This window comes from Lepidochelys kempii, chromosome 6, assembly GCF_965140285.1.
Source record: "Lepidochelys kempii isolate rLepKem1 chromosome 6, rLepKem1.hap1, whole genome shotgun sequence".
Taxonomy (NCBI): domain Eukaryota; kingdom Metazoa; phylum Chordata; order Testudines; family Cheloniidae; genus Lepidochelys; species Lepidochelys kempii.
In genome coordinates this window covers 92,196,429-92,209,352 of record NC_136385.1, presented here as the reverse complement: position 1 = coordinate 92,209,352, position 12,924 = coordinate 92,196,429, and the positions used below count along the sequence as shown (strand labels likewise).

General features: G+C 42.4%; 1 protein-coding gene across 1 annotated transcript in view; it reads right to left on the bottom strand.

Annotated features, from left to right (window-relative positions):
- Window positions 1-12,044, bottom strand: part of ESRRB (estrogen related receptor beta) — a 166,408-nt gene extending 154,364 nt beyond the window's left edge. The window contains exon 1 of the mRNA XM_073349257.2: window positions 11,828-12,044. Coding sequence (XP_073205358.1) covers window positions 11,828-11,829 — 2 coding nt within the window. The 5' untranslated portion in view covers window positions 11,830-12,044. The remainder of the gene's footprint in view (window positions 1-11,827) is intronic.
- Window positions 12,045-12,924: the final 880 nt, after the last annotated feature.

The following is a 12,924-nucleotide window of genomic DNA, read 5'->3' as shown; positions in this document are numbered from 1 at the left end:
TATAAGACTAAAGTCACCTTTATCACAGGACCATAGTTGTAAATCAGTTAATTCCATAACCCTGCCTCTCTGTGCCACAACTTCTCTCATCCGTCCAGGATCACTTCTTTTCCTCTTATTATTATTATTATTATAATAGTTAATATTTATATTATGGTAGCACCCAAAGGCCTCAAACTGGGATTGGGGCCCCACAGTCCTCAGTATCATGGGCTAGGAATGGGAGCATGGGCTCAGGTTTTGGGCAGGCTTGTACAGCCCAAGGTGAAGTCTGGGCCACCATGTCTTCACTTGTGGGGAAGGGACAGGTACTGAGACTTGGCAGGGGGAGGAGGAGGAAGTTGGGCGGCGGCTCCAGGCTAGGAAGGAGGGCTCCAGGGGTCCCAGTTGCAGGCATGTTCCAGCTCCTCTAGGTTCTCTCGCTGTTCCCCGACCCAGTCCCAGGCCCTGCAGCAGCTACTCCAGCCCCTCTAGGTCTCACTCTCACCTTTGCCCGCACCCACAGACATGCATGTGTTTATGTGGTAGCAGGGTCCCCACCATATTTCCACTGGAAACATGTACAGGCTTCTTTTACTCACTGCTCCTACAATCAATAGCTTCAATGACACCTTGTCAAGGTGGTCAGATGTTTTAAGGGGGCAGGTTATCATCCAGTCTAGTGCCACCTGCTCGTGCCTCAACTTTGCTATTTGGGGGCAGGTTATCCAGCATTAGTACAACACGACAGATACAAGCAAGACAAGAAGGAAGCTGACCTTGTGTTGTAAGTTTCCAGGACAGCTCCTCCACTGGTGAAATACCGCTGCATTCCAGAAATAAGGTCCTACTGACAAATTAGCAGCTTGGCTTCTCTTCTCAGAAACGTGCTTTTAACAGAGATGCAGGGGCTCCCAGATGAGCAGGAAAGCAGCAGCACAAACTCCCACTTGGTTGCATTTTAAGAGATGCCTGTAGAACATCTTCTCTTTTAAAAAATGTGTGTTTGTACAACAGCAAATCAGCATTCACATTTACCTGACATTTCAACTGGGCTCAGAAAAAGGGAGACAGTGCTGTTTGTGGCTTGGCATGGAGTATAAATAGTAGTGTGGCTCCCTACCACTCCTGACCTGCCAGGAGTGTGTCAGGTCTTTGAGGACTCCGAACAGGAGATCACACACCATTAGAGATTCAGCTTTTTATTCCAGTCAGGATCAGGGCCCAGATGTGCTAAGCACTGTACAGACACACAAGGGGAGAGAATGTCCCTGCCCTACAGAACTTGAAATCTAAATTTGAAACAAGATACAAGGTAAGTGTAACAATCAATCAAGGACCACCAAGGGGGGAGGGGGAGTCAAATCATTCTGAAAGTGTTATTTTTCTTTTCTAATGAAATTAGCTGTTCCTGACTGCCGCCCAGCCTAGGCATCAATGGAGAGTTCAGACTCTGGACCCATCCAATCTCCTTTTCTCGCCCCAGGATCTTTTGAGGAAGACCATGTTAAAGTAGTAGTTCAGGAGGTGCCTTATTCCCACAATGTGCTCTTAAGTTACTTACAGAGCACACAGCACTAAGCACCAAGACACTAAACTCTTCCCAATTACCACTGCATTTTGCATAGAGAGCATTGTGAACGGGTCACCTTTTTACAGGGGCCTCATCTACTTGGTGGAATTTTTAGTTTTTAGCATTACACTTTGTGACAATAAAATTAAATGTATTTATTTTCCATAGTTATTTCAGTGCTTTACAGGGCCCAGTTTTCAAAAAGGCCTTTAAAACTATACCTGTAAAATTCATAAGGGCATCTGTTTGCACAGACAAAAACAGCATTCGTGCTTGCAATTGCACTTGTATGAGAAGTGAACAACTATGCATCCACAGTGCGTCACTGGAAAACCTAGTTTGTTTTAAGCATGCACTTCTAATAGGCCCATTTTAAAGCCTGGCCTCACAGTGCTTATAGCTGGATTTGTGGCTTGTCTCAGTAGTCAAGGTCCAGAACAGAACCGGAGGCCTGAGCTTCATAACCCAAACAGAAAAGCCTGGGAGATTGGAGTAGCCCTCATCTAACCTTTCTCTTACCTTGGGCAAATCTAGTCCTACCCAGCTCCTCCTTCAGAAGCCATGCTGCCATTGGCCAAAGTCTACCCTAGAGCTATGCAGTAAGCAACCCTTGGGAAAGCAGCATTAACTCCCAAGCCGAAATATGGAGCATCAACCAGGGAGGACAGCTGGTTTCTAGCCCCTTCTACAAAACAACACAGAGGGAAGACCCAGTGAAGTTCCCCTGGTGTCCCAGGCAGTCAGAGGGGGTACACTATTCTGTTGACACTTACCACCGTCATCCCTCCAGGCAGAGGAGAGAAGGGGGCCATTCAGCCCTTACTGTCTGTAAAGCAATTTGAAGATGAAGAGCTCGGTCAGTGCCTGAGGTTGGGCTATTGATGCACATACTCAGCAGGGGATGAGAGCAAAGAAAGACAAGGGCTGGAGCAGAATTAGGTGCTCAAGTATTTGGGAAAACTCCCCATACCCTGCTACGCAGAGCAGCAGGTCTGTGATGGCCCTCCCAGACGGACCACTTGAAAGTTGGCTCACTGATACCTGATCCACACTGTAGCCTCAGCAATGTCATTTTAGAGGAGTGACACTTTCAGGGGCTGGGAACAGCATGGAAAACACAATCCCGACTGCCCTGCCCTAGAAGGGAGAGGAGAGGGACCTTCACATACATAAAGATGCTCTCGCTAGCCTGGCTGCCCCTCAAAGCCATAGAAGCACCACCAGTCTTCCCCATCCCCCAGAGGGAACAGAACAGGTATCCCGTCCCCATCCTACTCCAACCCCCAAGAGGAGTCTAGAAGTGGTACCTTCTTACCACACAGCTGAATCCTTGGTTGTGAAGGTAAATTTTTTTCAGCTGCCCCAAGACACTCCTGTTTTACAGAATATGTACGGTAAGCAGCAAAAGAGCAGGAGCTCAGCTTCTGAGTTTACACAGGCTAATAGCAATAAGGCAGCTGGCTACACTGGGGAAGAGGAAACCACATGACCCTGAGCTACTATCTACAACACAGACAGTCACTAAATGCTAATGGTGTGGGATGAGAGGTTGCTTCCTGTGAACACTTATTCTGTGAATGTTCATGGCCTTCAAATTCTCTTGTGCTTAGGCTCCCTTTCTTAAGAGTGGAACCTCTTGTGCTCATCTGCCCTCCCTGAACCCCGCTTCCCCTCCATGTTGAAAGGAGCCTTGGGCTGGGCTACAGCTAAAAGGAACATCTTTATGCTTCACCCTCCCTCACCTGCATGCAGGAAACATGCAACAGAAGGTAATGCTTGAAGCTACAGGGAATAAAGATCCTCTCGGGGATAGGTGTTCACTTGGCTGACACAGTGTAGTTCACAGCTAATTCAACATTACTCCACTGATGCGTGATTCAGCAAAGCGATACACCTTGACCACAAGATGAAAACCCATCAAGTGACTGAATCCTCAGTTTCAAACCTTCTGTGGGCCTGTGCAATATGGAAGTGGGACTGACTGAATTTTTCACTGACTGAAGCCCATGGCTGCCATGTAATCTGTACATGGGTACAGATAGCAGAAAATGCTATAACATACCATCTTCATGCTTCTGAGCCATTCCTATAAATGGTTAATATTTAACATGGGGCCCCAGGATACATGTGCCCTCCAGACACCTTCGCAACAGCCAATCTAGATTCAGCCCACGCTGTTGTGGGGGAGAAGGGGAAGACAGAGAAAGAACAAGTATACTCAGCTTAAACTCAGTCTGTGCATAACCATCACCCCATTCCCACTCTGGGGCCCTGTACTGTTTATACTGCTGCAGCACATCTATACTAAGAGTTCACTGATGCAGGTACACTGCTTGAACTATACCAGTATTTAAAAAAAAAATCCAGTACAAAGATAAGGCTTTGCCCTAGGATTAATGTGTTGCAACTCTGTGTAACAGCACATCACACATGCATGTAATTCAGCTATTAGCATACGAAGTGATGACCAATGTACTACTCTCCCAGAGATGTTAATAAGGGGAAAGGCAGCACTGTAGCATAGGAAAACAGGGTTGGCACATGTAAGAGCTCAGTACAAGGACACAGAGAACATGGAAAGCACTTTGTTTAGCAGAAAGAGCAGAGGCGCTAAAGGAACTAGAAATAAAATAACTAGGTGATTCTACATAACCATGTCTTCCTTTCACTGTTCCCCTCATCCACCTTCTCTTGTTCCTTCACTTTGTTTATTGTACCCTCTGGTTGTGTCTCCTCTTAAAATCAGAATGTAAGACCCTCAACTCCATCTTTTATTATGGCTTTGTGCAGTCCCCAGGGCAATAGGACCCTGATCCTGATCTAAATGAATAAATAAAAACAGGATGACATCAGTCATTGTGGCTTGTACCAATGGCCTCAGCCACAAGGTGGGAATCTTTACAAATACAAAGGAATGAGCAGGGGCAGAACACAACATGGGATTGAGCAGTGTTTTTCATTCATTTCTTAACATGTTATAACCATGGTGCAGTACTGTGTGCTCTAGGAAACGCAGTACTGCCAGCTCCAAACATTCAAATATCATGAGCCGCTGCCTCCCCCCCAAAAAGTCACAAGATTGGCAAGAGATTTTTTTAAATAGATGTTAGGTTGTTTTGTTTTGAACCTTAAAGGCCCAAAAATCAGAGGGCAACATGTTTTCAAGCTTTTCTCTGCAACAATGATGCTAGCAACTTTTTTTAAAAAACGAAAACAGAGATTTTCCCATAATCACTAGTCTCCAGAAGCTGAGGTTTTAAGTAAAACATCCAATATTGCAATAACATCAAAGAACTGGCAACACTGTACAGCGAAATACAGAGACATAATATATAGGGCAATTACATTGATTTTTTTTAAAGTGTATAGTGAGCAACTGGTATGACAGTGTACAAAAACACTTTACTTTAGATTAAAGCACCCTCTGGTTTTGGAGAGGATTCTGCAAGAGTCAGGGTCTTTGCAAATAGCACATACAACCTTCCAATCTAGCTATAGGCAGTTGTGTGAGACCTGAGTGAGTTTCTTTATAACCCTAGGAGAACATTCGGAAATAAAGGGGGTACAAGTTGACAGTGCATGTACATGCACAGGAGAGGGAACAGAGGAGAAAGGGGCGCAATGATCAGTGTGCTGGCCTTTCAACTCTGAAGACAAGAATCCAGCTCTTGTGTTAGGTTGCAAATGAAAGTCATTTGGGTGGAGGAGTATCTGGGGTGGCTGCAAGTCAAAACGGGGGCACACCAGCAGTGCCATGTGCAAGCTAGGACTGAGATGCTTCAGCAAATCTGTGGGAGAGTTGCTTTCACAGCCCACCCATTTGCTATGCCCTGCTCTCCACCCTTCACTTTATAAGCACTCGCATTTCACCTGTGAGCTTCTTCACAAAAAGAGAGACAAGAAACAAAGCGTGTGGCTGCCCAGGATGGCATATATCTAGGGAGAGCCAGTAGAAGAGTAGCACTTTCTCCTCACTGACCTCTGCAAAGAGAAGGATGGTTTTGGTACAGAATCCCCTAAAGTGATAAGAACAGCACTGTCACTTCAGTGCCAACTACTTCCTGAAGGATCAATAAGCCAAAGTAATCAATTCTCTCAGACAGTCCTTATTCCTTAGGAGATGCCTGAGCCCTTATTTGCTATCATTTAACCTCTTCAGAGAAACCAGTTTCAGAGCCTTCCTATGCCTGACTGCTGCTTTGACATCAGGAGGGATGAATACACTCCCAAAGTTCCTGCTGACATTTCATAAAAGGAGACATCAGGAGCAACAGCTGGGGTAGGTGAGCATTACAGCGAGCCACAGCACCAGGGCCACTTCAAAAAGAAAGATCCAAAATTGAGGTTTACTGCCAGGTGGAAAGGGAGGAGGTGGGAAGGGAAAAAAGGTCAGGCAGAGAGGAAAAAGGATGTGTTCTGCATGGCACAAAACGGGATAACGGTTACAATAGGCAAAACACACTGGAGAACTCAGAGTATAACAACAATGCTGAGCATTTCTATGGGGCTTTACACCTCCAAAGCCCTTGTTCATCTTTACAGCCTTCCTGGGAGGCAGAAGAGTATTAATCCCATGTTATAGATGGGCAAACTAAAGCTCAGAAGTGAAAGGACTCGACACAGGCAGTACAGGGAGACAGTATGAGCTGTAGCTCACGAAAGCTCATGCTCAAATAAATTGGTTAGTCTCTAAGGTGCCACAAGTACTCCTTTTCTTTTTGCGAATACAGACTAACACGGCTGTTACTCTGAAACCAGTATTAGAGGTGTGATTAGAATTCAGGAGGTCCTGGTTAAGGGCATTGGACTATAGGAGCACACTCCAACAAGGGAGAAACTGGAAGGAAACTTGGGTACGAATCTAATCTCCAAGAAGGGGAGCAAAAGTGCAACATAAAGCTACACAGAAATGCAACTAGAGTAAAAGGAGTTCAAGAGTCAAGTGGATTCATATCTGGAGAAGGAGAGGGCTGAGGGTTTTTGTTGACAAAGCAGGAAATGAGGATTGCGATCAAACAAAAAGGGGAGGCTGGCTTGCTGAGTTAGGTAATCTGTCCAGGTCCTAATGCTGGTGAAATTCTTCTCACCATGAACATCACTCTCCTGGCTTTGTGAGCATCACATGACTCCTCAGTGAAACACCTAGGCTGTAACTCACAACTGCTGGGCAAATGGTAAAGGGAAGGGAAATGGCAGTGGCTCCTCTAATGAATGAAAATAAAGAGCCAATTAAACTTCCCTCTGATACATGTGAGACTTAGACCCTGGTTAGGCATCTTCTGTTCTGCATCCAGAGGATGATGTTTAACCAAACAGGAGTGGTATCCCACTGAAAGGGGAAATTCCCAGTGGGACACTCAGTGCTTTCGTCTAGATCTTGAGATTTCAGACTGTTCAACTGTGACATTTTCCAATTGTTATGGCTTCCTCTTAATCCTGTACAGTTGGATTCATGGCAATACAGTACTTGGCTTTACAGGCGGAGAGATAAAAACCAGTCCCAATAATTTTTCTTAAAATAGTCTGTAACATATGGCATACGTACCCTGCCACTGTGTGTTCTGTAAAGGTTTCAGTTGAGCTGTGTATGTATTTTGTGAAGCACTTCAGGATGAAAGGCAATACATATTTCTAAATTCTTCACAAAATGTACACATACACAGCTTCACTGAAATGCAGCCACCTCTGGGGTGGAGGGCAGAAAGCCATCCACAGAGTGCTGCACAGCAGTGGAGGGAGAAAGGAAGAGAAATTTTTGGTTAAAGGACACCATGGTAAACCCCTGCATTTACAGAAACTGCCAGGCAGGGATTAAAATAGATTGAATCAGGAGGGGAAGCTCTTCCTGCACCAGCCAAGAAGCAAGGGTTCTGTGATGGGGAGAACAGAAGAAAATTTAAGACTTTACCGGGTGCAGTTTGGCCACAGAAATCAGCCTCAAAGCTGTGAAGGGAATACTTTGCTGTAGATCTGCCCTGGGTGCCACTACTATGGAGGGCACAGGAGAAGGCAAAGAGAATGATTGTTATATATATATTCAGAACATATATTATATATAAAACAATACATGTATCAATGCAGCGTTTGGATGAACTTCAAGATTTATTGTTACTTACGGTAAATACTGACACGGGTTTCACCTTAGTAAATATTTACCTCTTGGATTAATAAAGCTGGAGGTTCATCTTAACAAAAAACAATAGGACAAATTCAGACCTCATGCACAATGCCACTGAGGTCAACAGAGTTATACCAGGGCTGAACGCAGCTCAATATCGATCTGCTTGTCATAGGATGAATGTTTAGATAAAGTTTTTCATCTACCTATCTCAGATTATGGATCAGCATCATTATTCCTATTTTACAGCTAGGGAAACTGAGGCACACGGAGAAGAAGTGATTTGGTAGTCAGAGCCAAGAAGCACACCTGCTACACTAAAAGACCCCTGCCGAAGGGAGCAGAGAGACTTTCACAGCACCAGCTCATTTCTTACACTTCAGTCTTTGCAGGTTTGGTTTTCACACCCAACCTAGGCCAGTGCCCTTCTGTCCTATTTTCCAACACACCAACACTTAGCAAAATAGGGTTGGGTCCTACCCCACGGAAGTCAATCAGAACACCTATTGTCTTCAGAGGGACGAGGCTCTATCTAAGCATTTGTACTGAACCCATCACCAAAACATTGATTTGTCCCTGTGGCCGCGATTCTGATTTCTTAACTATACTATTTGACCCAAGACTCCTGCTAACCTGAAGAGTCAAATATGGCCCACTAACAAATCTGTCTACAGAGGCAGCACAATTTAGGAGCTTACCAATCCACATTTTTAAAAAACAAAAAGGGTTCTCGATGAGACAAATGGGACCAAAACTAATCCATTAAAACATTAAATCGAGTCTTCTAGAAACGGATAAAAGTTTCCTCTTCTCATAAACATGTGCCCCTCCACCCAACTATACGTTAGTGGAGAATTTATTTGGAGTTTCTATTAGGCCTCTGCATGCATTCCATATATCTTGCCTACCTACAAGAGAGCTGTTCTGAAGCATCACTTGACTTTGTTTTAAATAGCTTGCTACAGTTTCCATTTTAGCTTTGTGAGATGATTATTTTTTCTTACAGAACTGAAGTTGTACAGCAGTTGAAAATGCTGATGGCTTAACTGATTTCATTTTTTTTTTCCATAGCAGCCCTAAGGGGTTTTAACACTTTCTGTGGCACTGAAATCCTGCTTTGGAGTTCAATGTTTAACTCGCGCTGGGAGACTCATAAATATTCGGAGTCACTCTCTCCCTCTCTGTTTGATTAGGAAATGAGCCTTTAACTCAATGTAATCCCCAAGCCATTAACAAAAAAGCCCTCAACAGCTCCACTATTAGAATTTCACTCCTAACCCACAGAGGATTGAATTAGATTAACATAACTACCCGCAATCTGAGTTTATTTTCTGTGCCAGATAGAAATGTGTTTTCAGGAAAGAAAAAGAGCGAGTGAGAGAGCAAACATGAGCATAATGAAATGTAAAAATAGAGGGATCAGAAACAGCTGGACAGATGTACAGGTGAAGAGAGAAAAGGAGAGAAAGATAGCTCAATAATAATTATTAACTGGCTGCTGACTTTTGGGCAGGGGGTTATTAGGAAGGACCCTAACAGCGTAGAATTGTTTTAGTAAGGACAGTGTTTCCCCCCAGGTGTTTATTCCCAATTTGCAGAGATTTACAGGTATACACCTGGTATGCTGCATTTCAGACACCTGTACAGTTGGTTTAGCACAGGTTTATTCAAAATTCCCAGGAAGTATTTTTTCACAACAACAAAAAAGAGAATGTATGTGTCAATTACTTTGCAGTCAAATGAACAGAAAAGGGTGTAATGAGCAAGATTTTTCATTCCTCAAAAATCACAAACAGGCCCATGACAAATTACATTTAAGGAATCAGTTTGGAGGAGATGAGGTTAATGGGTGCTTAGTCCACATAACATTAATTGTTAGCGAAGCAGAAACTAAATGATAACAGGCTGCATTCTTCCACACAATGCATCAAAGTTTTTTCCAATCATTTATCTAACCATGCATAGAGATAAAAGAGAAAGATGTCCCATAATCTATTGATCTACAAGCTATACAGCAGCAGGCACTTGATAATTTTTCCAAATGCAAGAACAAAACAAAGAATCTGCAGATTGTATAAGAAAAGATCCACTGTAGCGAAAAAGGGAGTCAAGTCCAGCAGTTTCATGGACACAGCCAAGAAATATTCCAAAAATCCTTAAGACTAAAGAGATAGAGGGTTTATTGGGAATACTTGCTCAGGAATGTTGGGATCTCTGCAGAAGTGTTTAATCATGGATATTTGCAGTCATGTCTGAATGTAGGCATGTTGGATTTTTGCTGCGTGCATGGTGGAGAAAGAGGTTGCTTTTTTAATTTTAAAATTTTAAGAGGATCTAAAACTAGTTGTACAGTACACCTTCTTTATTTAACTAAAACAACAATTTTGATTTCTTCAATACATTTTAGAATAACCTGCTCTCATTTGAATAATTCAACTATAAAGGGAAATAAACAGAGAAACAATAAATGTAATACTGTGCCAAACAAACATTAAAAAAAATACATTAAAGAGCAACAGAAAGTGAAAAAAATCTTACCAGTCAGAACTAAGCTTTCTATACTGAGCATTGTCAAGTTGAGAATTCTATTTGATTTACTTTTTTGGAGGAAGCTTTGAGTTGCAATTATTTTAAACGTTACTAACCTATGGAAAATCAACATGTTTATCAGTGTTGTCCTGCAAGCTGTGCCTCTACAATTCCAGTTCGTTAGCTTCAGTCATTACATGGACGGTTTAAATCTTTGCAAGTAACAATTTGGAATAAGTTCCAAAAGAAAACAAAAATACACTCGCAAGTCAAAGACTTTGGGAATGGTAAAATTTGCATTGAATAAAAAGCCACAGTTCTATATGATGTATATTTATAGGGCGAGATCTGGCCTGTTTGTCACCTTCCCACACTCAATCCCACCACACCAATCTACTTTATTTCTTAGTACTTGATACTTGAATCAAAAGGCAGCTCTCCCGTTGTTCTGTTCATATTTTCATTAGAAGTTTGTTCAGTCCAAATTATTTCAAACCAAACCATTTTGTGTTCTTTTTGTTGCTTTCAAAATGTTAAAATATCTGTCCTAAAAAAAGTTGCCAGAGTGTACTTTGGGAACAATGTATATAACCGAAAATGTACCACACTGGAAAAACAAAAATAAAAAATGTAATCTTGATTTTTTCCCCCCGTGACACATTATAAACGCAAGAAATTTCAAAGAAGCCACATACATTTGTAATAAAGACTGTTCTATCCTTTAAAAAAAATATTAAAAGTAAACCGTCAAAAATCCCAAGTCTTTGAGCCCAAAGTAAGAAACAAGACAAACGATTTCAATTTCCGTTTTTTGACCCAAAAAAATGTTTACATAATGAATAAAAACTAGTTTCAGATTCATTTTTAAACCTTTGTAATTAGAGCTTCTCCTACTTTTTCCTTTAACAAAAACCACACCAAAATACACACCAATTGTATGAGTTTTATTTTGCATTTTAGATACCTTAAAGCAAATACCTCACACAATGGAGTCCTCCTTTGATTGTCACTGTGCTGACTTCTCAAAGTCTTGCACCCCTCTATTGCGAAATTAAATTGTTTGGGGACCTTTAAAATTAGACAAACGTCAGCTGCTCAATGCCAAACGCCTTTGGTGAAACAAAATTTCATTTTCATGTGTGTGCTAGAGAAGGTGTGAGCCAAAACTAGGGGTTTTGGGGGGTGGTTGGGAGAATGGTTGTTTTTTTCTTTTAGTAATTGGTTGCTGAAGTTTCCAAGTATGTGGTTTTTATACAAGCGGTGGGGAAATATCACCTGTCCTTGGTAAGCCCTTAAAGCAGAGTTACATTATACAGTGGCCTTTTCAGAACACCAGCAAAGCTGACTATTTCCATTCCCAAAACAAATCCCATTCTGCTCAAACTTTCATTTGTTTTAAGAAAAAAACCCAACATCCAAATAGTGAAACTGACTGATTTACATGAAGTTCTGAAATCATCTTGCCTGCTTGTGGATCACTCTGACCTTGCTTTGACAGTGTGAAAACAGAAAAAAAAAAATTTAAATCACATTGAGATGCTGCCATAATTTTAAGCCCAGATAAAAGGATTAGTACAGGGAGACATTTGGATCCAAAACACAATAAAAGGTAGAAGTTAAGTACTTACATGCTGCAGGTTGAGAGAGAAGCTCTGGGCTGGAACAGAATTTCCCTTGCCCTCAGGTGTTTCTAATTGCGGATTAAATATCTTTTGGTTCTGCCTGCACCAGCCGACAGTCCCCTCTGCGTCTCTGCCTCTTTGTGACTAGGACACAGTACTCCGAGTCCCAACCTATAAATAGATCCCAGCTCTGTGATTGATATAACAGGCAGCTGACAAAAAAAAAAAAAAACACAACAAACCACCACCACACCATAGGTCTTAAGGAAAGCAGCAAAAGCTGGGCTTTCACCTGTGCACTGCACCCAGAGAGGAGTCCCCCACAGTCACCATTTCCCCACAGCAGCATTACAGCAACTTTGGGTATGTAAGCAAGTGAACAAAATTCACTGTACCAAAAGAAGGAAAAGGAAAAAAAGTACAGATGCTGGCTTGGATTTGACTCCTTTACACCTTGAAGTTAAAAAAGAAAAGACAAGAAAAAATGTGAGCTGAGTACAGTTCTGAACTGTGTTTTATTCCAAACTCTTTCCATGAAACTTTGCATTCCTGCTGCAGAATAAACTGGGGCTGACACCTGGGTTAGTAACTGCAAGGTTAGACAGCTTCCTGAAGGACTCTGCAAAGAGTTCAGGGCTTGAGAATGAAGTTACTGTTCTCCATGAACCATTTGATCAGGACACTCCCTGACAACTAACATCAGGATATTGACAAAATTCCCACTTTTAAAGGAAGCCCCAGACCAAGGAATTCCCTGTTGGCTAGTGTTAGCTCAGAGTAACAAGTTACTAAACTTTGGGGGATTTGTATAGGAGTTTGGGGTTTGATCAAGTCCTTGAATATTTGGAAAAACCTCCCAGTGATTATGTGTGTAGCTATGGAATTGTCTTTCACGGAACGGGGTGAGCCCCGTTCTTTGGGACACGTATGCATGACTGGATAAAGCCCTTAAGGATGGACGTTAGCAAGCAATCCTGCCTGGCCTGCATTGGTAAGTGTGGGGATGGTCTAGATGGGACTTTACAGGGCTTTTCCCTCTCACACTTCTGATTTCTTCTACTTGCTCCCAAATCAGTCTCAGCAGCAGATCAGTTGAAGTCTCA